Source organism: Acipenser ruthenus, chromosome 14 (genome assembly GCF_902713425.1).
Source record: "Acipenser ruthenus chromosome 14, fAciRut3.2 maternal haplotype, whole genome shotgun sequence".
NCBI lineage: Eukaryota > Metazoa > Chordata > Actinopteri > Acipenseriformes > Acipenseridae > Acipenser > Acipenser ruthenus.
The window spans coordinates 24,142,415-24,169,568 of record NC_081202.1 but is presented as its reverse complement, the minus strand read 5'-3'; the positions used below and the strand labels follow the sequence as shown (position 1 = coordinate 24,169,568).

The window sequence follows — 27,154 nt, the reverse complement described above, 5'->3', positions numbered from 1 at the left end:
TATTGTAAGATATACTGTCTGCCAATCACCTATGAGCAGATGGTATTATTGTACTTTGTAGAATGTTTTGATACATGGCTGCATTCATTAGATCACATGAATGTCTCCTGTCCCTGAACTAGTAAAAGGCCCTGTTCACACTTGCATTTCTATACCGGTATCGTTGTGGAACAGTATTGCAATGTCGGTTCACACTGGAGTTGTTACCGGCGTCGTAACAGTATAACTATATCAATACAAAACCCAGACAAGAGCAAGTTTCCTACCGGTACAGTTACGATATGACTTGGAACAGTTCAAGTGTGAACAGGTGGATTGGTACTACAACGGAATGGATGAGTTTGAGGCAGGCACACACTTACACCAAAGATACTCTATATTACCAAGATTCTCAACTCCGCCTTTAATTCTGTCATGCTTGTTTTATTGTGTTTCTTTTCATATTTACAGATAAGTTACAGTAAATGATTGAAGTGAAATTTGAATAAATGGTTAAAAACTAAAAACATGTAAAAACTGGCCCCCGAGCTCTCTACAGCCCTCAACTCTGCGTACAGCATGACGGAGGTCCCCATAAAGAATCAGTGGAGTTGAGTATCTTGGTGTAATAGAATATCTTTGATACAAGTGTATCGATATAAACCAGTTTAAATGTGGACAGGTATATCACAATATCAGTCTTGTACTGGTGTTAAAATGGGAGTTAGGACAGAAAGTGGTATCGTTCCCATATAAGTGTGAACAGGGCTAAACAATCCCAGATCACGATCAAACCATGTTTAACTGTATGGGTTTTCATTACTGAAGGCTCTCCCCCCCCCCCCCCCCCCCCCCCCAAAACATACTGTGGCCCATTTTTAGTGTCATTGGATCAGAGAATTTTGTTGAACTCCTTTGTCTTTTCTATCATCTGCTGTGCTGCTAAAACGTTCAACAGATGTTGGAAATAATTACTGGCGATTGACTTTATAATGCAGCTTAGTTACTGTGTAATGGTTTTCAATCAGTAAATATATTTAATAGTTACATTACACTTTTACAGACTTTTAATGTAAAGGTACCAATACTTTTGTCTTGAAATGCTTTTTTTTTTTTATAAAGATTGTGTTAAACTACCAGAAATTGTGTATTTTGGTCTTTGTCATATTAATTAGTGGATACTGTTCACTGAATGCTTGTATTTAACATGCTTTCTTTAATTATCTTACATTAAGTGTAGGGTGCCAGTACTTTCATCTGCTACTGTATATCTATATATATTTTTATATAAACTTTCTCCAGTTAATGACAAACCAAACCAATCATGTACGTTTTTAAAAAACAGAGTATAAAATAAATAAAATGTTAATTTCGGCCTGCGTACAAGCTAGTTGCTGCTTTTTCTCTGGACTTTAGGGCCAATGTCTTGTGTAGTTTCTTCTGGACTGTGGCGCTTCACTGTGGTCAACACACTCGAATGGGCTCTTCTTCCTACTAAGACAAAGTCACCATTATTTATTTATTTATAGCATATTCCATATACAGTACATGTATTATTATACCATATAAACTATATAAAACTTGTGTAACGCTTTATATTGCGTGGTATAAATTAATATAAAATAGATATGCAACTGCACATTAAATTAATGTTAAATTAATATTTAATAAATATGCAATAGCTAGTTTCTTGCTAAATGTTAACCAAATGTTAACTGTTAACCAAAATGTAATTGCATATCACGTCCACTTATAGTACATTTTGTTACCCTTGAAAATATGTAATAATTTACATGTTTTTAATTGAAAATACAGTTAATCTGACTTAAATGTTAATGGACAGTAACAAGGAATAATTTAACATAAATTTAATATCAATTGCATAAATATTAAATATTAATTTATGCCACGCAATATAAAGCGTTACCAAACTTTACACGGAATGACAGTATTGTACGAGCAGCCGAGTACAAGGTTATTCGCTGTCGTATCAACTGTTGGCCATTGTGACACTGAAGCTATTACACTTTACCGGGATGCCTTAGGAGAAGTAAAAATATCCCAAATAAGTGGCTGTCCCAATTACCGTAAAAATCGTTTTATAGGTCGCACTGGCGTAAAAGTCGCTCCCTTGTAATAACCCATGTTTGCAACATTTTATTCCATTAATAATTTTACAGTGTTTTTCGTTTTTAATTAAACTGCTAGAAACTATTCATTTTTAAAAATGTTAAAAGTAATAACTAACAAAGCATAAAATCAAGTTATACATTGCACATCACATCTGTATTAAACTACAGGTATTATATTTTAGTTTATCAAGTACCCAAGCAAGTTCAAGAACATATCTTCTTTGCTTTACTGAACATTTCTTTCCAAAAGCACACCTAGACGATAGTTCCCGCTGCATTGGCTTTTACAAACTTGTTGTATTAATTCAAATTTAAAAGAAAAGTATTAAACAGTGCTGCTTCACCAATTAAAAAGCAAAAAAAAAAAAAAAAAAAAAACAATAAACTAAAAAGTGCACCATTTAATAACCAGTTAACAAAACATTTTAGTGTTGCATACGGTGCAGTGCAAATACATTTATTTTGTTTTGTTAATCAGAACCATAACCATACACATACTTTACAAGTGTACCACTGTGTTGCACTGACATGTAGAACAAGTTACAGTATGTATTAAAGTCATTCAAAGTACTTCATTCAAGCAAAATGTTTTCTACATTGGGCCATAAACACTTTTGTCCTATCAGCTCGTTTTTCTTTGTCCACTTTAAGTTTGTCTTTGTGTCGTCTCCAGTCATGTACTGTTTTTTCAGCATTGCGATTAACATATATTTCTGCAATTTCAAACCTGTCGAGTAGCATTTTCTTATTTTATTTTATTTTTTTTATTATTGACCGGCTTTATCCAGGTCTCAAAGTCACCTGCATTATTATAGCATTATAGTTACAATGAACAGAAGACAAAGTTTACTACTCAGCTTTCTAACCAATTGCTGTTTGGTATGGATCCCAGGGGCGGGTTCAGTTTGAATATTGACAAATTAATGGCTTGAGAGGGTGGGAATAAGGAAATTCATAGAGACTGACAGCTATTGTGTTAACACTAAGTGAAGCAGTATAGATGTGACGTTTTCAAGAGGTCAGTCAAGAGTCTGAAAGCATGCATTTAACATTCAAAATGATTAACCCTCTGCAGTCCATTTATTAAGTACGTGTCAGGTCCAATTTATTTTCACACGCGCAGTAAATTTTAGACGCGCTGTTTAAAAGTATTTTTTTTCCCACAGTCAAACAGGTTTAAAAGGCCCTGCATATCAACAAAGCACTCACTAGGCATCTCCAGCCCCGCCCCACCCTTTTGTTCGCTATAGCTTTCACATATGCTAAGAAATAAATAATAATAATAATAATAATAGTCGTACATACCGATCAATCATCTCCTGATCGCTCGTTTTATCACCAAACGCCTCAATAATACGATCCAAGTCATTATTTTATTGCTATAACATCTGGAAAAAGCTCTGCAAATGTCTGTGATATTCTCTGAGCGCTGATGCAGTCACAGGCAGCTTATTTCCTTATGGCCGCCCCTATCTGATCCCAGGGGCAAGTCCGATATAGGACCGCAAAGGGTTAAGGGTATTGAGAGTAATAAATTAAAACGTTTAATTAGAACAGTGGTTTTGTGTTTCTACCTAGCAACATGACCTGAATGCCATAGATCCTGAACAAATAAATCGGGTTGTTGACAGTTTTATTTGTGTGAGACATAACCGTGGCTGTAATAATCCATCGTGGAACTGGTACAGTAGTATAATATATTAGACACACCGGTGCATACGTCACTCCAGCCTTTTAAGGGCCCCGCAAAAAAGCCTAGAAAATCAACTTATTCATGTTTTTTACGGTAAACGAGAGGCATCTGAGACGACCTTAGGTCACACTTTTTTGTTTCTAAATGAAAAGATAAAGAATGAAAATCACATCTTATCACAAGGCGAGGCACCTGCGATGTTGACGCCAACTTTTTTTTGCAGCCTGACAAACCACAGGAGACTCCAGCGCCTTCAAGATTTCAACGTGGTTTACGCAAGTCACAGCGTAATCACGTACTCGCTGCACTGTGCTACGCAAACCTGTTTTGCTCTGAAAAGTGAACTCCGCTCATCATTTGAAAATACTGTATCCCAATTAAACAAACTGACGTCCCAATTAAACGACATAAATAGCATTGGAAAGAACCGTCTCCCAGAGTTGTATCCCATTGAAGCAGAAATCCTGATTACCAGTATCCCGATTTCCATGCAGTAAACAACATTTACTGCATGGAATCATCTGAAATATTCTCACTGCCTACACAAACCCTTTCTACAATAGGGCTCAATATTAAAGGATCTGTATCAATGTAATAAAGATTCATGCAAATAATACCATGCTGTAAGATGATACTTTGCGTTTGTTGCGCATCTCCTTGTTTGTATCGCAAAACGTTGCTTCCTCGTCCACAGCCTTTGAAAAATAAAAATCGTTTATCTATTAGAAACAATGAAGGAATTAATACAGAATATTCTTTCTAGATGATTTACCAGCAAACAAATATAACACTAATCATAAACACTGGCTGTAACCAAGTATGTGTTGTGTCTCACTTTTACAAGAAGCTTGTCAAGTCTTACAATGCCATCTTGTGGTTAATGGTAGTAATTCAGTGATGCAGTCCGGTTGCTTTTCAGTGGACTTGAACACCCATACTAACCCTTTTGAAAACTTGACTCTCTTTATTCATAGCTTATGATGGCTATACTAAGAAGCCTGCAATATGCCACTATAGCTCGTTATTCAATTCAACAAAAGATATAGTTTACCTTCAAACTGCAGCAATGTTTAACAAAAGGATTAGGTGCGTCATTCTCACCTTGCAGCATCAGGCCATTCCCTGCCAGAGAATCTCCTTGTGAATATGCTAGCATGCTGCTTCCACAAGATGACATCTGGAATCCTGGTATATATATATATATATATAAAAAAAAAGTTCACTAAAAAGCTGTAAACCATTTCTTAAGCCCTAACCAATTAGACTGTCTGCAGCTGTTGCTTATCTCAACTAATATTTACTGAACTGATGCAAACATGTATCGTCTTACTCTTGCCTCTTTCACCAAGAATAGAATTATGTATCGTAACGACACCTTGTGCAGAATCAAAATATGGTGGCTATTTTCATAAGGGGAGCCGATATATATATACATTATATATATACACATTATATATATATATATATATATATATATATATATATATGTGTGTGTGTGTTTAGCATGAAGGTGGGGAGGGGTTGTGATCTCTGCCTTTATTAACCCTCCATTCCTTGTACCAAACACAAAACTGGCTTTTGAGGCTGGATTGTAAACACAATATGCTACAGAGGGTGGACTATATGGTACAATATAATTTTCTACTGCACCTCCGTGCTGTGGTTCAATGAAAGTTGTATGTTTGTTTCTACCTTGCTGCTGCATTCCTGCATTTCCTTTCCCAACTTCTACTGGAGTACCTACAAATTAAAGTAAATAAACAGTTAGAAACAAAGTCGACAATGAGATGAACTAGCTACCTCTAAATATATTAATATTCAATGTTGTTTTAATCCAATATCCTTTTGTTTCTTTGCCGTTGTCTCCCTGAAGAGATTATATCGTAAACATGTTTTTTTCCCCTCTTATTCTAGAACAGAAATATAATAGAAAAGGAAAATGCTCACTAGCTGGAGTGTTACCCCCATGCATGTCCTCTCCTGGTGAGAGTCCCATCATCCCTCCGTTCCCATTGCCACTGGGGTTGGAAGGCACTGAAGCAAGAAGACCTGCACAAAAAAGCCACAAACTGATGTAAAACTATACTATATTGAATTTCATAAATGGTTGGCATGCATTAATAAACCTTATGCCGTTTTGTATATACATTTATATTACACAAAACTAGAAATGAACTGATTGACTCCTTTTTCCAGCTGCATAATTTCTATATTTTCTGTATGTTGCAATGCAAAAAGGGCCTGCACAGCCTTACCTAGTCCCCTGTAACATGACAGCTGCTGGTAAATCTGCTTCATCCTTTCAATGTTCAGGCGGCTGGCCTCAGCATGGTTTACCATGGGCTTAGGGTAGTGTACTCCTATGACACATTTGGCTATCTTCTGAACACTTTCAGGTGCATTCCAAGGATCATAGATGTACTTAGCTGGGAACCCCCTCAGAACAGGCAAATAACGCCTGAAAACAAATCAATAAAAGTTATTAATTTTATTTTTCATGTTTATATGTAGTTATTCTAATGTTAAAAAAGAAGCATCCACATGCATTAATATGCATAATCATTCTTACAACAGCTACAGCTTTATGAGACCATTGCTAATGCTGCACCAAGCCTTTGCTTTACTCTTAATCCATATAGATTTACCTCACCCCTGGAGAGCTTGAATAAAACCCCTGAAAAAAATGAATCATGAACAGCAATTTGCAGAGTTACAGGAGAAACATCACCTCTTAAACTGTCCTGCTTAATGGGACACATTCAACAAGTTAATTCACTTTAAATAAATTAATCTTATTAGAATGTTTTTTTTTTTATTATTATTATTAATTATTGCTGCTTCTCGTTAATGTATTATATGGTAATAAACAAAAGCATTTAGAAAATAACATTAACTTAATTAGTTAATGATGAGATAAACTCATTATTTCTTTCATTCTGTTCTGTACATTAGATTTAAAATAAAAATACTTTTGGAGGACATCGTAACAGTCCAGTAGCCAAACACTAAATATATCTTGTGGCTGCTTGCAGACAGCTTGGACCATATAACATCATTACATGTCAATGCACTACCTTGAATGAGATTAAAATCACTGGACTGGATCATTAATATCAACAAACATTTTATTAAACCCTTTGTGGTCCATTTATTCAGCGCGTCTCAGGCGCGTCAGGTCCAATTTATTTTCACACTCGTAGTTTACTTTTCATGCGCTGTTTAACCCTTTGCGGTCCATTGTCGGACTGGGTCCGACATTGCAATTATTCCTCTCAGGTCCTTTGTCGGACTGAGTCCGACATCATTATAGCAACACAAAAAACGGGTTTCTAGTCGTTTTTTCTCTGGAAAAAGCCGAGAAAACCATTCAATTGCCGAGTGGGAGCGACAGGAGCCGAGACAAGTCGGGAAAAAAAAAAAAAAAAAAAGGCGTATCTCATGAATAGCCATACATATGGCCCTGGTATCAGATAACGGGGCGGTCATAGTAAACAAGCTGGCTGAGTGCATCAGCGCACAGAGACTATCATGGACATTTGCAGAGCTTTTTTCAGATGTTATAGCAATAAAATAATGACTTTGATTGCAATATTGAGGAGTTTGGTGATAAAACGAGTGATCCGGAGATGATTGATCGGTATGTACGACTATTATTTTTATTATTATTTATTTCTTACATAGATGAAAGCGATAGCGAACGAAAGGGTGTGGCGGGGCTGGAGAAGCCTAGTGAGTGCTTTGTTGATATGCAGGGCCATTTAAACCCGTTTGACTGTGGAAAAAAATACATTTTAAACAGCGCGTCTAAAATTAACTGCGCGTGTGAAAATAAATTGGACCTGACGCGCCTGACGCGCACTTAATAAATGGACTGCAAAGGGTTAAAAGTATTTTTTTTTACAGTAAAACAGGTTTAAAAGGCATTGCATATCAACAGGACACTCAGTACTGTATCTCCAGCACCGCCCCACCCCTTGTTCACTTTATTTTTCACATACGTCTTCATAGTCATGCATACTGATAAATCATCTCCTGATCACTCGTTTTATCACCAAACCCCTCAATAATGCGACCTAAGTCATTATTTTATTACTATAACATCTCAAAAAGCTCTGCAAATGTATGCGATATTCTTTGAGCCCTGGATGCGGAAGCAGCCATCTTGTTTGTTTATATCTGTGTTATCTCTGTGGTTCCGGGGCTATGTGTATTGCTCAGATCCACCCCTTTTTTCTGGCTATTCTCTGCTCCTATCGGTCTCACTCGACCATTGAATGGTTTTCTCTCCTTTTTCCGGAGAAAAAACGACTAGAGACCTGTGCTTTACGTCTTTTTGATGATGTCGGACAGGGAAAGGGACAATTGTAATGTCGGACCTGGCCCGACACAGGACCGCAAAGGGTTAAAATTAAAGTACACCACCACTTACAGCAAATAATTAGTTAATTACAAAACAAAACATGTTCTGTATCGTTTAAAATGTTTGTGTAAAAATCTATTCCCAGGAAGTGTCTGGTTTAGTGACCTATTACCTTATATAATCTCCATTGGGGTCGGTTCTCCGTCCAAAGCCCACTGGACAATAGCAGTGAAAGAACTGCTGGAAAAAGGAGCTGCAGGACAGCCACATCCAGCTGCCAGCATTCACACTCCAATCAGCATCCAGTAAAAGCTCTTCAAAAACCTTTCAAGGACAGAACAAAGCTTAGGATCTTGGATCAGATAAAGAAAAGGCGAGTGGAAAAGAAATAGACACTACCAAGCACTGATGCGAGTTGGTTTTACAAATGTCTAATGCAAATCCAACACTATCTTGCATGGGTATTTATAGATTCTGTGCTTGCAATAGTTTCAAGCACAGAATCTGTGCACCAGAGCAAAAACTGCAGACCAATGTGTATTTCTTCAGATCAAGCTTCTGTTCACTGCTTCAACAATGAGCCTCAACACCATATGAGATGGTACAGTACATCCAGATGCATTCATAATATTATTTTTTTAACCCTGGACCCATCTTATTTACCTTCATCCCCTCCTCCCAACTGAGCCACAGATCCCCTCTGGTGAGGAAGCAAGCTACTGCATGCCGGGCTAAATGGTGGATCCAGCCTTCTTGCCGCAGTTGTGTCATGATGGCGTCGATCCAGGGGAAGCCAGTCCTGCCCTCTGCCCACTTGGCCAGGGCCTCTGGGTTCTTGTCCCATGGGATCTGCACACATATCGGGTTCCCCTCCATCTTGTCAAACCGAGGGTTACTTGTAGCTGCTGTGTAAAAGAACTCCCTCCACAGGAGCTGGCCATAAAGTGACAATGGTGGGGAACTGTTTTTCTTTACCTGTTAAAACATCAGAACTTATAAGTATTTGTTCTACTTTAATATACAGTGTGTGCGTGCATGTATGTGTTTGCGCATTTTGTTAAATACATTTCTTTTTTGTGAACTATGCCATATCTTCCGTATCATGGTGCCTTTGACATTCACGTCAAATTGCATTTTGTTCCCTCAAACCATTTTTATTTCAGTTTAAGCTTTGTTCGCGATATGCTGTAGTATTGTTCTGGGTGCCTCTGTTTATAATCTCATGAAAATCAGAATATATCAATACAGTCCAACTTTTGTTTGCCTTTAAGAAATGTTGTTAGTACATTGAGTGTGCTGAATACTCTTATTGTCTTTAAAAAGTTTTTATATACAGTGCCTTGCGAAAGTATTCGGCCCCCTTGAACTTTGCGACCTTTTGCCACATTTCAGGCTTCAAACATAAAGATATGAAACTGTAATTTTTTGTGAAGAATCAACAACAAGTGGGACACAATCATGAAGTGGAACGAAATTTATTGGATATTTCAAACTTTTTTTAACAAATAAAAAACTGAAAAATTGGGCGTGCAAAATTATTCAGCCCCTTTACTTTCAGTGCAGCAAACTCTCTCCAGAAGTTCAGTGAGGATCTCTGAATGATCCAATGTTGACCTAAATGACTAATGATGATAAATAGAATCCACCTGTGTGTAATCAAGTCTCCGTATAAATGCACCTGCACTGTGATAGTCTCAGAGGTCCGTTTAAAGCGCAGAGAGCATCATGAAGAACAAGGAACACACCAGGCAGGTCCGAGATACTGTTGTGGAGAAGTTTAAAGCCGGATTTGGATACAAAAAGATTTCCCAAGCTTTAAACATCCCAAGGAGCACTGTGCAAGCGATAATATTGAAATGGAAGGAGTATCAGACCACTGCAAATCTACCAAGACCTGGCCGTCCCTCTAAACTTTCAGCTCATACAAGGAGAAGACTGATCAGAGATGCAGCCAAGAGGCCCATGATCACTCTGGATGAACTGCAGAGATCTACAGCTGAGGTGGGAGACTCTGTCCATAGGACAACAATCAGTCGTATACTGCACAAATCTGGCCTTTATGGAAGAGTGGCAAGAAGAAAGCCATTTCTTAAAGATATCCATAAAAAGTGTCGTTTACAGTTTGCCACAAGCCACCTGGGAGACACACCAAACATGTGGAAGAAGGTGCTCTGGTCAGATGAAACCAAAATCGAACTTTTTGGCAACAATGCAAAACGTTATGTTTGGCGTAAAAGCAACACAGCTCATCACCCTGAACACACCATCCCCACTGTCAAACATGGTGGTGGCAGCATCATGGTTTGGGCCTGCTTTTCTTCAGCAGGGACAGGGAAGATGGTTAAAATTGATGGGAAGATGGATGGAGCCAAATACAGGACCATTCTGGAAGAAAACCTGATGGAGTCTGCAAAAGACCTGAGACTGGGACGGAGATTTGTCTTCCAACAAGACAATGATCCAAAACATAAAGCAAAATCTACAATGGAATGGTTCACAAATAAACATATCCAGGTGTTAGAATGGCCAAGTCAAAGTCCAGACCTGAATCCAATCGAGAATCTGTGGAAAGAACTGAAAACTGCTGTTCACAAATGCTCTCCATCCAACCTCACTGAGCTCGAGCTGTTTTGCAAGGAGGAATGGGCAAAAATTTCAGTCTCTCGATGTGCAAAACTGATAGAGACATACCCCAAGCAACTTACAGCTGTAATCGCAGCAAAAGGTGGCGCTACAAAGTATTAACTTAAGGGGGCTGAATAATTTTGCACGCCCAATTTTTCAGTTTTTTATTTGTTAAAAAAGTTTGAAATATCCAATAAATTTCGTTCCACTTCATGATTGTGTCCCACTTGTTGTTGATTCTTCACAAAAAATTACAGTTTCATATCTTTATGTTTGAAGCCTGAAATGTGGCAAAAGGTCGCAAAGTTCAAGGGGGCCGAATACTTTCGCAAGGCACTGTATATATATAACATTTTAAAAAATCGGCAGATATCCAATAAATCCATTCATAACGTGTTGATTTCAAAACAAAAATGCTGTCTCCTTCACGTTTCCAATTGAAGTCATTTTACAGTCTTGGTATGCCAATAAAAAATTCCAATTGTTTTTTAAAAACACTCAATGCGGAAGTAAATTGCCATTGATTGGTACTCAATTAGAAACATGACAGAAGGGCATCTTTTCTTGTTTTCAACACATTAATAAATAGGTATGTTTTGACTTATTTAATACCTGCCAACATATTCCTCTTTTAAGGTAATTACTCATAAAATAAAATAACTAAAAAAACAACCCTACTCAATAACACACCTGAAGGCATCATTGGTACTGATAGAACCCACTTCTCAGGTAGCTGAGGCATTAGTTGAATCAGGTATTGCTTAAATTACTAATATCACAAACAAAGCAATGAAGCTCATGTGGTTTAGAGAAAAAACACTTTTCTTGTCTTCCTCGCCTTACCTTTTTGTACAAGTCTGTGAGTTTGAAGTAGAAGAGGTGACAGGACAGGCAGCCAAAGCGTAGGTACGGGCTTAATCCTGTTGGACTTGCGAGGAGGGAGTTTGCATTCATTCGAGGTCTTTCAAAGTTAGCCACCCATGCCTGAATAACAGTCAAAACACAACAACAGACAAGGAGAAACAATTACTTTTTGATTTTGTATGCACACAAAAATACATTGACAAATGTTAATCCTAAAATCCTTTTTAATCTATGGTGTGCACGAAAGAGTAAACAACAATAAAAAAGTGTGAATGAATAGCTCTGAATGCAAACCTGAAAAACTCTGAACACTCACAATTCTGGGACAGTGCTCTCCTTTCAGATCAAATACTGGTCTCTTACCTTTCTCTCCAAATGTCTTTCAAGACGTGTAAGTGCTTCTGTTTCTCCACCTGGCCAAACAGCTGATGAGGGCAGACCTTCTGTGTCAAAACCTAGAAGAATACAAATGATTAAATCTGGTGTGCGGCTTGTAAAACTATACTACAGACCCTGATGTTGATGCGATAGGCAGTCTGAATGTCTGTATCAGAGGGAAACATACCTAGTTCCTCTAAGGAAGGGACACCAAATTTGTCATCATGGTCATCCGACACAGGAGTCGTGCACTTCCCCATCACCTCCACAGTGATGGACTCCACTGGAGTTTCCAAAGTCTTCATTCGACTGATAAGGGTCTGGAACCGCTTGTATGTGAGAGGTGGCTGCCCTCCATTTAACTCAATAATCCTGGGCAATTAAAAAGAATTAGAAATGAAAGAAGGCGACAGCAAAGTTAAGAGATTTACTTACAGTAGCTAACCTTTTTCTTTTTTTTTTTTAAATAACAAATATTTTAATGTGCAAAATGATTCCACGTACAAGAAGGTCTCTAATATTATTATTAGGTATGGTTTTTGTATTTCTAATAGATGTCTTCCTGCCACCTGCCATCATTAACTGATACTGTAATTGAAAATGCTGAAATGCAGCAAGCAACCACAGCTCAGTAATTTTTTTTTTTTTTTTTTTACATGCTGGAATACCTCATTCTATCAGAATATGGCCTTTACTGCATATTCTTCATTTTTGATCAAGCTTCCAGAAAGTATCTCGAGTAAGCTGTATTTGTTGAAATGAGGGGCTATAGTTAATAATATCCAGAATATAAAACACAAAGCTATATATTATCATAACCATCTATGGCATTTGAAAATTGGCTGTACAGAAGAATTATCAGAATTACTATGGCTGAGGTATGACTGGCATGGCACTTCTGAAGTAAACACTAAATCAATGTTAGACTGTTATTTTGCTCCCATATACACATACCTGTCCAGGTCATATAAGGTGTGTGATATCTGTACCATAACTTCCACTCCTGCTTCACAAGCAAGCTTTTTGATAGCTGCATCTCTCTCTTTTCCAAAAGGCTCAGAGTCGTATTCAAAAGACAGGCGATTGATATTCCATTCCTGGAGAACAAGTAAATAATAATGAGCAAACAGAGCCTGGAAAACAGTAGCCCCTATAGTAATAGCAGGTTTAATATGATCTTTGTCCTGCAGCATACTGTATGTCTAACAGTGATCCTTATGATGAAACTAGCAGATTAGTTCTGAACAACAGATTCGGCTGAACCTGGCAACTGACCTATTCATTCAGACTCTGTGATGAGTTCAACTCCGCTATATTTCCGGACAGTATGCTGGGTTACAGAGCTACTGTAAAAAAAAATTATAATAATGTACCTACAAAAAGGCAAAAGGCGGCTTTAAAAAACAGTTTTTATTTCCGGTACATACAGTATAATAAAAAATAATGTTACTAGCACGAGCCAGTTTAAACCATTATGATAGAAAGACGTTCACTTGTTTGCATGCAGGATTCAGGTTGTCTCCGTGTTGCTTTAAGTTTGCCATGTGATTTTACATTTTTCATTGCTCTTTTTCTGTTGGTTTTGGTAAACTTCCGGCTTTTTTGATAAACGCAATTTTTCTATCAAGAGATCGTTGTGTGGTAATTTGGTCATTTTAATTGCTTTTCAACAACTGCAAGATTGACAATGGCAGTCGCCCTGGATAAGGGCGTCTGCTAAGAAATAAATAATAATAATAATAATATGCAACATCTTGCTTTATTATTATTATTTTTTTTTAATACTAGTTTAAAACTAAAAAAAAAAAAAAATCACATTTCCCAGTACGTTGGTTTTAGACAGACAAGCCTCACAAATCATGCCAGATTCTAAAATTGGTTCTGGATTGTAGAGGGTATTCACACCATTCATTTCAATATGGATTTGGTCATGTCCCAAAAACCATGCCAAATTATAATGCCAGTATGTAGAGGGGCTGGATTTGACAGGTTTAACTGTACTTAAATACAGGTGGAAATTGGTGACTGAAGAATGAAAATAATCTTTTTATTGGTAGTTAACAGACAAGGCCAACTTTTCACAGGTTATATGAATGCCTGACTTTTTAAAACTTGGAGAATACTTTAAGCAGTGGCATGAATCATGCTCTTTGAACAATATGCTGATTGTGACTCTTTGTGGAGTTTGGAATGCTATATTTTAGCATGGTACAACCACTGTTCATATAAGTTGATCGAGTAGGGGTGAGTTGGTATACCAGCAGGTTACAGTACACTTAACTCACACACTCAAAAATAGAAAATTCTGCCAAATTTCTCATCCTTGACCTTTATTATATTAATTTTATACTAGAAAATAAAGACTTTAGTCCACGCCACGTCATATGCGACTTACACCTAATCCCTAAATCTAACCCCTAAACCTTAACCTGAAAACTTCATAAAAATAACTATCAAAATAACACCTCAAGAAAGATTTAACATAATGTTTTTTATTTACATTTCTACTACTCTGCAACTATCAAAATGCTGTGTAGTATCCAAGAATTCATTATTTAAAGTGAGTTAAACCTCAAAACCCATTTGCAAAAGCTGAGCTTTTAGTATGTCAATTAAAATGAAACAATAAACTGTCCATGTACTTTATTTATTTATTTTATATGTTATAATTTTCCAAACAAACAGCGGCACCAGTGTTTTGAGCAAACACATACTGTGGTACTCAAACGGTACACATTTAGGGTGTTCTTTTAAAGTTTTAAAATACTAATTTTTGTTGTAGTAAAATATAAAATGCCAACGTTTAGGCTAAATCATTCTGTCAAAGGAAGTGTTCTTTTTGAGTTATTTTTGTGAATTAAAGTAATTTACAGTAGTATTTCTCCTTTTTTTTGTAAACCTTTTATAACTTGCATGATGTACAGTATAATTATGGTTACCAAGGTATTTTTTATTTTTTTTTGACAGCTATCATACCATGCAAATGTTATACCAACCCATCCCTAATTTGTAGCACTTTTCTTCTTAACATACCTTAAATAGCCTTGGAAATACATCAGCTGGCTGCCCACGGATCACAAACAGGCGTGAATTTAACTTCCGAAGACTGGCATCAAGATCCTCAAGGCACTGAAGTAGAAATCTTTATAATGAAAAAAGGATGAGACAGCATTAGGTTCAAATGTTCAATTCAATTTCAAACCTCGCAGATTTTAAACATCATCTGAACAATAATACGGTAGGTTGGAATGTCATTCTGTAGGTGGAACTAAAATGTCTGACAAGAATTCCAAGCATATGACCAGAATATACTGTATAAAAAATGTTAACCTCAAATTTAGCATTGCTAGGCTCTGAATCTGTGTTTCCTGTACCACACAAGAGGAGTGCAATCTCAATAGTGCAGCAACCTAAAGTCAGAGGCCAATGTCAAGGTCACCAACACACTTAGCATGCAGGGTCTATATACAGTAACTGTGAACTATCTCAAACCATTTCTGAAATATGAGGCTTTGACAGTGGCGGTAAAATTGACACAAAAGATTGAACTTAACTTATAGAGAATCACACAATTCAAATGTGTACGAATCAAATATCTTGAAGTATTATGTTTATCATCCAGAAATAACATATATATAAAAAAAACACAACACTTATATATGGCAGTCATCTTAGGTAAAAGTAAAGGGTACTGAAAATATGATGGTTTACAAAACCCTCAAGTGTATGTCTAATAAAAGTATGACTTTCATAAATAGCCTAACTGCCAATCATATAGCAAATTTAAATTAACTCATGGTACTCACAGTGCTCTTGCATTTTGTGCACTACTCTGTATCATAACAAAACCAACTCAACCAATTTATTTCCTAGTAATGATGCATTATAATTTATGATGACATTAAGTTATTCTTCTGTAAATGCCCCACACAGGCGCACATTGCTGTAACATCCTCAGTGTATGTAAACAGTTTAAGGATTCTATTTGTCTTTCACCCCCTAAGCAGAAAACCACATGTTCACTAGGGATGTCACGGTATCAAATTTTGAGGGTATGGTAACCGTCAAAAAATATACCACGGTTATCTTCGTACCGCGGTATAATGTCATTTTTTTGTAATCCGTTTTTAAATGGCTATTTAAAGAAATACACTCATGCCAAGTCATTTTTTAACTAGAAAAATAACTTTAATTTCAAGTTTTAAAACAAATACAACACACTGGTACTACAGTTCTATCAGGCACTGCCTAACCGGAAGTAGTGTTCACTCCAGCTCACACAGGCTCAGCAAAATAATGCTGCTTTTTTATTGCAAATTACTGTTGAGAAACAACAAAACATTTTCTGGGCTCAGTGGATGGGCTCCACTGCAGTTGGAGACATCAGCGACCGGAAGCTAGCAGCTGCACTCCAAGCCTCGTTTATAAAAGCAAAAAGACACACGAAATACTAAAGCAGGGTGCCAATACTTTTCTCATGAAAAAATACTTTTAATGAAATATGTTTGTTTTTTGATAAATATTTGTTAAATTACCAGAAATTATGTATTTTGTTTTATTAAAAAGTGGTTAAAGTTTACCTAATGCTTGTCCTTAATCTGTTACCAAGACTGTAAATCTCCTGTCAATGTCTGAAATCTGAAATACTCTATTTGGCTGACGGCCTTTATGAGCCTTTGCAAAAGTAGTCTGTTCCAGTTACAACCTGGATATGCTGTAATAACTCTCTGGCACAGTGACCTACTTTCTGCGAGCTGTTACATCACCTCTTATGTGAGCAACAACCAAGCAGCCATTATACATTTATCAAGGATGTGGTTTTCTGCCATTTTATTTATTTGTTACAGAGTTACGCAGCTTTCTATAAAGCCATACGATTCCCAAGGGCCAGAAACTCACATGGTCAATTCCTTAGCAACAGATCATACAGAGCTACCAGATCTTATCCAATTGTGAAAAAATCATGCTACTTACATTCTTGTGCATAAGTAGGAGGAACCTACCCTTCTGTCTGACTACTGACTACAGCCGTGGATTTCAGCCTGACCGTCTACACCAGGGGTCTCCAATCCTGGTCCTGGAGGGCCACTGTCACTCCTGGTTTTTGTTCCAACTGCACACTAAATTACTTAATTATACCAATCAAGTGCTTATTAGCTTAATTGGTCCAATTAAGTAATTAGGGTACAGTTGGAACAAAAACCAGGAGGGACCCTCTGTGGTTTGCATCAGTGAGGCAAGCTGAAATTGGGCGTTTCAAATTCGGTAGAGAAAAACAGAGCAGGAATTGATACACGAATCCATTGTCACCATAGATATGCATTCCCAACAAAATGTAGACCAAGAACAAACAAAAGTATTTCTTTAAGCTGCTACTAAAACTCTTACATGTTGGAGTGCTCAGTGTATTCTGAAACATGACACATGACCAAATCCAATACCAGCTCAAAAGGCCAATGCGAGAAACTGAAAGAGTCCAAAAACATGTCAGGAAGAAGGTCCTGCAATGGAGTTCATTTCAGGTCATGGCCTACTTTCAGCTGTAACTTTATTTATTTTTTTATTTATAGGTTGGTTAAGTTTCATGCATTTAGTAATAAACCAATTGTTCAAATGGTAGATAGACCAGATGTGCTGCAATACAATGTTACAAGGAATTACTGCATACTACAGTAATTGTGTTGCCATTGATACCATGAAAAACAACAACTATGTTAATGTAAAAATCTTTTGGCAAGCACCCACTGTACTCTTGAGTGACACCACACCTGCTGCATGTGTTACCTGATGATATACAGCAGGCTATCTGATTTGCTTCACTATGAAACAGCCACAAACATTGTCTTTGATGAAGCGGAGATTGCACAGTTACATAACTTGACAGTCATCTTTTTTTATTAAACACGAACTGTTTCACAATAACTTATTGTCAATACTCACTTTCACACCATCAAAATTAGAACTTTGTGTTAACTTGGTACAAGGTTGTATAGTAGTTTAGGTGCCTTACTTTTTTACGATATACTAGAAAATGTGTTTGCTCAATATTTCACTATTTGATAATCCACTAATTTGGTTTATCCACTGTAAATTGTAAAAGCCCTATATTTTTCTGTACAAGGGTCCGTCACTATTTCAACTTTCAATATTTCGCGAAAGCAAAATAAAGAGGGAGCACCACACTGAGTAAAAAGACTATCTGGAATGCATTCACTAATTATACCTAAAAGATGAAGATCCAAGTCGATTGTACATGTAAGCTTCCTGAAATTCAGGTGACTGGTTACATCCAATAAGAAGCAGAGTCACCAAATGGTTCCACAATAACTGGAACAGTATTTATTTATTTTTAAACTCACATCACAATGCACTTTGGTTTGAGAATCCTGTATTGAAAAAACACAGGTAAAAAATAAATACTTGACTGCACTGTTCTGTCTTTTTTAAAGACAGAACTGAACCTTTAGCTATACTTTCACCCTAATAACGAGATCATCATCACTTACATCTACTGTAGCTTGGTGTATTTTGTTCAACAACTTAAGCTTCTAGAGAGCCCTCAAAGATTGCATAGTTACCTCCACAAACATGAACTGAATCTAATTTCACTGCTGTTAAAGATGTAGGTACCTTTGTAATCGTATAACGTCCATTATCGTGTTTTAGTATGCATTTTTTAAGAACATAAGAAAGTTTACAAACGAGAGGAGGCCATTCAGCCCATCTTGCTCATTTGGCTGTTAGTAGCTTATTGATCCAAGAATCTCATCAAGCAGCTTCTTGAAGGATCCCAGGGTGTCAGCTTCAACAACATTACTGGGGAGTTGGTTCCAGACCCTCACAATTCTCTGTGTAGTTCCAGACCCTCACAATTCCCTTACCTTGTAAATACGGCATCTCTTTATTTTCAAAGTTAATAAGCCAAAGAAAAAATCAGGCATAAAGTGCTGAACATTCCACAGCAAAAATTGCAGTAGTACAGCTTGCATATCTGGTACACACATAGACCAGTCGAGTGATGTCAAGGTTAGGGAGTGGGGCGCCTGCATAAATACAGTACTACCTTTGATGAATGTAAACAAACTGGACTGTTTTTCAACACGGCATGTTTCATAATGTAGATATTAAAACTTAAGTAATGAAGTAAACAGAGGACAGCAACAAAACATGATTCTGAAGATGTACTGGACCACCTGCAGTTAGAGCGTAAAAACGTGCCCTTTGAATTCCGTTTTCAATTCTTTGAGAAGGATTTACAGTAATACTTGACCCAAATGTGGCAACATATGCCATGGGTTCATTCAAAAAGCCCCTAAATCATAATTAAAAAATAAATAAATAAAAATAAACATTATTTCCCATAGGTTTTTCAAGACATTTCTCTACTAAACATATTTATTAAAATCAAAATACAGCCTTACCTATAAGCAACAAAATATGTCACTGATTTGTCATGGATTTGTTTTCTTACCTCCATCGGTTGATCCCGACGTTGGATGATCCTGCAAACCAGGGATCGAGGATATAAACACAGCGGATGCTATCAGCACCTTGGATAGATTCTCTCAATGAAGGATTATCGTGGAGCCTCAAGCCCTTTCTGAACCAGTGAACTGTATTCACCACCATTATTAAGTACTAAAAAACTGGCGCTTGTGTTTGTATAGGCTACACTTCAGAACGATGGAAATTGTTGTATGTATGTATACAACTATTGGGCTCCAGATCATTTACCAGAAATGCATCTTGGCTTTTTAATATAAAAAATGTTTAAGTTATATGTTTTATTTTTTTAATGTATTCACTATCGATATATTGTGAATATTAATCCGAGTGCGAGAGACCTAGATTAAATCACCACTTTCACTATGCTGATCTAAGTTACTGTCAAGAGACGTAACACGATTTAGCAAAATCCTTTTTTTGTTAGCCCTGTTCTGATAATACTTTTTCCATGGTATTGTAAAACCCAGAAAATATAATCACACGCATTTGGTTGGACACAAGTCTTCCACCAATTCAACTTTGGGTACGTATAGTGCAGATTTTAGGACCTGGAAATCCCTTACTTAATATAACACGCCTGCTTACACGAGCAAACACGATTATTATATTAATAATGAATTCTGGATCCAACGAACTAAAATGCAAATAAATAATGTTCAATACAAAATTACACTCGTTACTTTTTTAGTTTCCCAACCAAAACAACAACAAGGCTCTATTATAAATATAGACCGTACATATTTATTTTGTATCCTTCTCTAGACCTTGTTCCTCAAATAACACAAATTAATCAGTTTCCGATTCCCAAATCAATAACTATATTTTATTTTATTTTCGTCTGTACTCATCACTTCGCTCTGTTCTGCTTCTGAATCAACACTCACTGACACTGACGTAACAAGAACCCCGCCTCATACCTACGCATGAAACAACAAGCGAACTGATTGGCTCTTATCTCGATTCCCTTGACGACCATTAAGTCACGTTTCTCTAGTGTGACTGCTGAAGAGTTGATACTAAATACTGAAAATACAGTTTTATACCTGAATATAATTTTTTTGGCTTCCTAATTTAGTTTTCCTGTTACAGACACTTTTAAACTTTATTAATTGCATCGGGAGTTGCGATTTTATAACTATATTAATTTTCATTTGAGGGTTTGTGAAAACGTTTTGAATGCCATTCCCACATTCTCCGCCCATTTGTATGGTCGTTGCTGTGATTGGTTAATACTAAAATACCCGGATAAGCACATGCAGTAAGCAAAAGGAAACTACTGTCTTGACATGTGCAGGTTGGAAAGAAACAATGTTAGATAACAGTTATACAACTGTACAGAGCCATCTATGCAAGAAGATGTATTCCTGTTATTATTATTATTATTATTATTATTATTATTATTATAGATTTAACGTTTTTTTCCAATGTGTAATAGCTGTGGTTTTCCCATTAGTTAACAATCTAAAACGATTGGAAAACATTATAAATAAATACAGTTAAGTATATAAACCTATAATATTTTTGCGAGGGGAATGCGTAATACGTGTTCCCGAGTTTTTTTTTTTTTTTTTTTTTTTTTTTTTTTTTTTTGATTGATTAACAAAACTGATTGACAAAACTGCCCGGATGGTCAAAAGTCAAAAATGTTACCATACATTAATCGGTTTCTATAGTGTACAACTTTCAAATACTGATCATTATGTTTCATACATGCAGGGCCTGATTTATTATGGTTTTACACTTTTGTCTAGCTGAATAAATATAGAAAGTTGTTACATTTACCCAACCAAACTGTCCTGTTTGTTTTTTTCTGTGTTTTTTTTTTTGCGAATTTTGACTTGACAAGCTTTAAGGGGGCGGGGTGAGCGTTCTAATGGTAATTATAGTAATAACATACAGGATTTAAAAAAGTTACAAACAAGTTTAAATGTGAATTTTACAGACTCTATTTTGTTAATGTTTTTATTTTTTATTGTACCTATTGTATGCTCTTGTTTGAAGACAAAAGTGGCGCCTTGTGGTTGTATTGAAAATGTCTGTTGCAGTTTGGACAGTTTTCCACTGAGTGGGGCTATAAAAAGCTAACAATACTGTAACTTTTAAATCACCATTTCTTTACAGATACCATGTCCAGGAGCAGTAAGAACATTACAAATAACTGTAAATAAGCAAATAAAGGAATATTATTTCAGTGTACAGTCATGGTTATGATACACTGCAGCTTTATCATATTCATTTTCATTGTGGCGACTGTCCAGGCCAAAAGTTTACATTAATTCAGAACATTTTAAGTTATTATTTATCATGAACTATCTGTCCTTATCGCATTATGAGTCTGACATTAAATTCTGATAAGACTATCATGGTATAGTAAGGGGAAAACACCTCGCCTCACTGGATAACTTCTGGATGCTGAAGTTGTGGAACATTAGTATAATCTGGATTGTTTTTTTACAAGCTAAAGGTTTATGGAATGCTTTTTCTCGTATATAAAATTGTTGTTTGCTTATAGTCATTTATATGGAGCTGCTGTAGGTGTTTTTTCATGAATAGTGTCATGTGTAAAATGTCTTATTAAGATGATCATCTTCAATATACTGCTGCTAATGGGCATCTTATATTTGTATTTATTATGTTATGTTTAAAATTCCAAAATGTCACTGTGTAGCTCTGGTAATATGTACAATGGATCCAATGGTATTGCTGGATCATTTTACTGCTGAATGCCATTACTTTGTGTTGTGTATATCTATATATTTGGCACTAATCAAAGCTAGCTTTGAGTAACAGGGCAGACATCAAACCTACAGGGCTGTTTGGTTTCTAAGAAACCTGCAGTGAAGCAGGTGCAGAGAGGACTAGCTGGACTCAAATAGGAAAACTCAACATTTCAACACAACACAGCACTTACTGTGTTCCTTTTTGTCCTGTAATTGACATTTGAAAGATATTTATAGGAAAAAAATAAGTTTAAAAAAATAATCTTCTTTTGGTTTAGAGTAGGTTAATTACTAATTACTTCTGTAGGCACATATCAGCTACACTAGTCCATGTCACAGAATCGTCCCCAAAGAGGAAATGCATTGAATGAACTGTATTACTGCTACTCTAAGTGGAGTGAATCCATAATGTAGAATTGATTTGGAAAGGAGCAGCCAACACTACGCATATCTGGAATTAGCCAGCAGAGGGTACAAGACATAATTTTTAGCATTGCACAGCAGTATTGTAGTTCTGATCCTCCTGGAGTGCCTGTCACATTTTCAGTGTTGTATAATGCATACAGGTTTCAAAAAGTGGTCAAGTTATTCCCAATTGTTCCTTATTTAACTTGGTCATTTTTATATTCCATCATTATAGAGTCAAATATTTTTTGGTCAATATCACATTTTCATTGGCTTGCCCATTATATTCACACTATACAACTAATCTTTTTTATTTTAATGTGGTTGTTTTTTGTACAATTGAAATATTTGTATTGTGCCAATTTAATGCTATTAATACGTCTACCCTATTTGCTAATCTCATCCTCCTCCTTCGATGAACAATTTGATGGGATGTAGGCCTCTTGTATGTGGGAAGGATTTGCTGTGCTAAACACTTATTGACGGGGAACACTTTTTTGTTCTCAACAGCAAATTTTCTAGTTTAATTTCTATGCAATTTTGATTTTATTATAGTTGACGGGTGCTATGTGTGTTAATCACATTATATATATATATATATATATATATATATATATATATATATATATATATATATATAACAACCCGGTGTTTATACACTAGAAGATCTCCTTTACTATAATTTTCTATGGAGAACCTGTCTATAATATGGGCTAGCCATAAATGAAATATTTACCATGGAAGTTGTTGCACCTTTAATTGAACTACCATAGAGTATGTTTGCAGAAATAAACTACACTATTTCCACATTCTCATTTTTTCCATGTGCAGTTTTGCTCATATTAAGATAATTTTCCTATTATAAGTGTGATCAATATGTTAAGATGATATTGTAAAAATTGAGCACACATTAAAAATGGATGCAAAGTAGGAACAATATTGATATTGTACCTGTTCCTATTTGTGGTTACATATGGTATAAAGTAAGTGTCTTATTCTTTGAGCAATCATTTCATCACAATAATTTTATACTCAATGTTCTAGTAAAATGAGGAAGAATTAGATGACAGCAGTGTAACCATTGTAACCTTCCATACCCAGAGCTGCAGTATTACAGTTGGTCGCTCACAGAGGGCAGTGTAACCACAGAGCTTCAGTATTGCTTCAGATTGGATTTCAGTGGAAGCTTTTTTTTTCAATGCCAGGAAAAGGTCAGAAAGGCATAGCGAACTGTTATAATCTGGATACTATTCCCTGCCTCAGTAAAGTGCAATTCTGTCAAAAACTCATAGAAGGCTGTTAGATGAGCAGGTGTAATGGAGGAAAGCTGTTTTTATTTAACTGGGGTTTGGAATTAAATTACTCTACGGAATGACTCTGACACATTGGAATTTAAAAGAATCTGTAGTTCTCCATTGTCTATTCAACGCACAGTGCATTCTGCAAACATCTTCACATCCTCCACATTGGCTATATAGGGACTGTAATATATTACAGTAATAATATTTTACCGGAAACATTGAACTGATATTGTTCCTAATATTTTAAATTATTAGTATTTTGCATTTGGTTATTTACATTTTTAAATACATTAACATTTAACATCATCCTTGTCGCAGCATCCTCTGATCTGAAAAAATTGGATTCATAATTAAGTGGAAGCTTGGCAGATATATTGCGTATTTGCTGTGATGTATCCAGTTGCAGGCTTGCGAATTGAAGACTGACCTCAACGTAAACCTATTTTTCATTCAATATTTTTTGCATTTCAAACCTTTAAAAATTCACTTTCTACAGGCATCACATTGATTTATGTGTCATACAAGATAATGTAAGTTTATGGGGTAATTGAGGACAAACTGAACTAATTGTGCCATATTATTATTATAATTATGTATTTCTTAGCAGACACCCTTATCCAGGGCGACTTACAATTGTTACAAGATATCACATTATTTTTACATACGTTTTACCCATTTATACAGTTGGGTTTTTACTGGAGAAATCTAGGTAAAGTACCTTGCTCAAGGGTACAGCAGCAGTGTCCCCCACCTGGGATTGAACCCACAACCCTCCAGGCAAGAGTCCAGAGCCCTAACCTAGCCTTGTTGATATGGCTGTTGTATCACCCATTTAACCGTTGCTACCTTTAGTTGTATATACAGTACACCTAGATTACTGTAATGCCAACACACATTTGTGTCAATTGTGGGATTATCATAGGCTGTTTTTAGGTTTCTTACTAATTTGCTATTTTCTTTCCCATGAATCTGGTCCCCAAAGTCTCTGGTGGTGATGTACACACATAGCCAAAAACATACATCCTATCCAGCTACAATATTTTATCTGTTATCTATATGCTATCTATGTACATCTACAAACATGCCCTGTAAGTATTTTACAGGAAAAGTAAATAAAACATTACAGTAGATTAGTGGGTTTACCATTGAAAAACAGACATCTTGAAGACACAATACCGGGAGTCTGAAACACACCAGTATTATTGATCCTGACCTTGGCTATCTTTTATGTGTGGTGTTTATCATACCTGGCTCAATGTACTGACATATTTGTTAATTTGTATTGCCTGACAATACTTGTACACTGATTAAATCCTGCACAAAGTAAGTGGTTTTTTTTTTTCAATATCACGATATGGAAATCATATCCAGTTTTAGTAAACCATAAAATACGACTATTTAAAGATAATAAAATAGAAAAAACAAATACTCAGGTCCACAATACCTCCTTCCTCCAAAATCTCTTGTCTGTTTCACTGCACAATTCAACAGCTCATCTCTGCAGCCGATTGGTTGCTTGAGGTGTATTAATTTGCATAGCCCCTCCTTTCTCAGGGAATTGCTTTGCAGGCTGTTTTGCAGTCAACGTTCAATGCGTTTCACTGCGTATGAAGTTGGAGACAATTGTATGTATTTGTCTGTTTTGCAAAGGGGATTGCAGCACACGGTGTAGTAGTCTGCTTTTCAGTACATTCTTTTTCTCTTTGTTTCCATACACATAACACAACAGTAGCTTAATTCGGCGGAACGGTTTAGTTGTATTTATTTTACTCCACAGCATACTTATACAGTATGAGGTGCAGCTATGGCAAGAAGGGGTAAGACAGTTGTGAGAACCCTGGAGGACTTGACGCTTGATTCTGGTTATGGTGGTGCTGCAGACTCCTTCAGGTCGTCCAGCGTGTCCTTGTGTTGCTCAGACTCTCACCTACCTTATGCCCATGGAGGAAACTGTTGGCATTTAACAGACTCCATGCACAGTCGACACAATAGCCTAGACACGGTCAACACCGTCCTGGCTGAAGACACCGAGATCCTGGAGTGCTCCGGACAGTGTGCCAAGCTACCTGAACTGGAAGATGCACCCTGGAGCCTGGAGGAGGTGGAAAACGCCATCAAGAAGGAGCAGGAAGCGGAGGTGGGACAGCTTTCAAAGGATGCTCTTGTGAAGCTCTCTTATTTGGTTAGCAGGGTGCTGGTAAGGATTGCCAAAGAAGCCCAGAGGTTGAGCCTACGCTATGCCAAGTGCACCAAGTATGAAATCCAAAGCGCCATCAAGGTGGTGCTTTCCTGGACGCTATCTGTGAACTGCATCACCGCGTCCCTTAGCGCCTTGTCCCTTTATAACATGAGCACGGGGGACAAGCTTAGCAGGGGCAAGTCGACCAGGTGCGGTCTCATCTTTTCAGTGGGCAAGTTTTTCAGGTGGATGGTTGACAGCAGGGTTGCGGTGAGGATCCACGAGCATGCGGCTATCTACCTGACAGCCTGCATGGAGAGTCTGTTCAGAGAGATATGCATGAGGGTGGTACATAGTGCCCACTCCGAGAAGGACAATGGGACTCCAAAGTTGACTGTCGAGTGTTTGGAACAAGCTGTCAACAATGACTCGGAACTGTGGGGGATGCTTCAGCCATATCAACACCTCATTTGTGGGAAAAATGCCAGCGGTAAGTTGTGTGTATATCACGTCGTTTATCCTTTGTGCATGTGTTCACTTGGCAAAATTTAAAATGGAATTGGTGGCAACCTATTTTATGTATCTAGATTGAACACCATTGACGTATAGTCGTTTTTTTTTAGCTGTTATTTACTTGTGGAGTGAAGATTTGTCAGTTACATGCTATTGTTTCTGGATAGACGCGGGATAAAATGTATCTGTACGTATAGTCCTGCTGGAATGTATAACTTATGCTTAGAAATTAGGGGTATGTTTTATGGAAACATCGATATGGCTTGTTATTACAGCAATACGATCATAACAAACCTGTTCGTTCACTGGGAAATTTGAAAAGCTGTATTCCAGTACAGCAGAATGATCAAGAAAGATAATTGAACCAGATGTTATAATATATTGGCACAAGTCTTTGCTTAAATAAAACTAGTAGTAAATAAATCAGCATGCTCATTCCAATTGTTGGTGTACAACTACGTTTTGTAAAAGCTTAGATAAGATTTGATTAGGATAAGCC

General features: G+C 36.7%; 3 protein-coding genes across 9 annotated transcripts in view; 2 read left to right on the top strand and 1 right to left on the bottom strand.

Annotated features, from left to right (window-relative positions):
* mterf2 (mitochondrial transcription termination factor 2) overlaps positions 1–5,810 on the top strand; it is a 28,960-nt gene extending 23,150 nt beyond the window's left edge. Inside the window, exon 4 of the transcript XR_009307271.1 lies at positions 5,719–5,810. The gene's annotated coding sequence lies outside the window, so the exon portion shown is untranslated. The remainder of the gene's footprint in view (positions 1–5,718) is intronic.
* LOC117419759 (cryptochrome-1-like) lies at positions 824–20,449 on the bottom strand. 7 transcript variants are annotated; one of them, XM_034032822.3, is made up of 14 exons: positions 19,503–20,449; positions 15,065–15,173; positions 12,986–13,128; positions 12,219–12,403; positions 12,017–12,108; positions 11,633–11,773; positions 8,828–9,139; positions 8,337–8,488; positions 6,060–6,262; positions 5,752–5,853; positions 5,455–5,544; positions 4,906–4,989; positions 4,422–4,499; positions 824–1,473 (listed from the first exon to the last, which is right to left on the bottom strand). In XM_034032822.3, exons 1-14 carry the CDS (start codon positions 19,658–19,660, stop codon positions 1,367–1,369), a joined length of 1,956 nt encoding a protein of 651 aa, XP_033888713.1. In that variant the 5' UTR covers positions 19,661–20,449; the 3' UTR covers positions 824–1,366. The 7 variants fall into 7 exon arrangements, with proteins under 7 accessions (XP_033888713.1, XP_033888714.1, XP_033888717.1 ...); XM_034032823.3 differs by having other exon boundaries at positions 824–1,470; positions 19,503–20,448; XM_034032826.3 differs by having other exon boundaries at positions 5,497–5,544; positions 19,503–20,448.
* A 5,092-nt stretch (positions 20,450–25,541) lies between these two features.
* Positions 25,542–27,154, top strand: part of LOC117419578 (ankyrin repeat and BTB/POZ domain-containing protein 3-A-like) — a 93,794-nt gene continuing 92,181 nt past the window's right edge. The window contains exon 1 of the mRNA XM_034032452.3: positions 25,542–26,632. Within this exon, the coding sequence (XP_033888343.3) occupies positions 25,768–26,632 (865 nt within the window). The 5' untranslated portion in view covers positions 25,542–25,767. The remainder of the gene's footprint in view (positions 26,633–27,154) is intronic.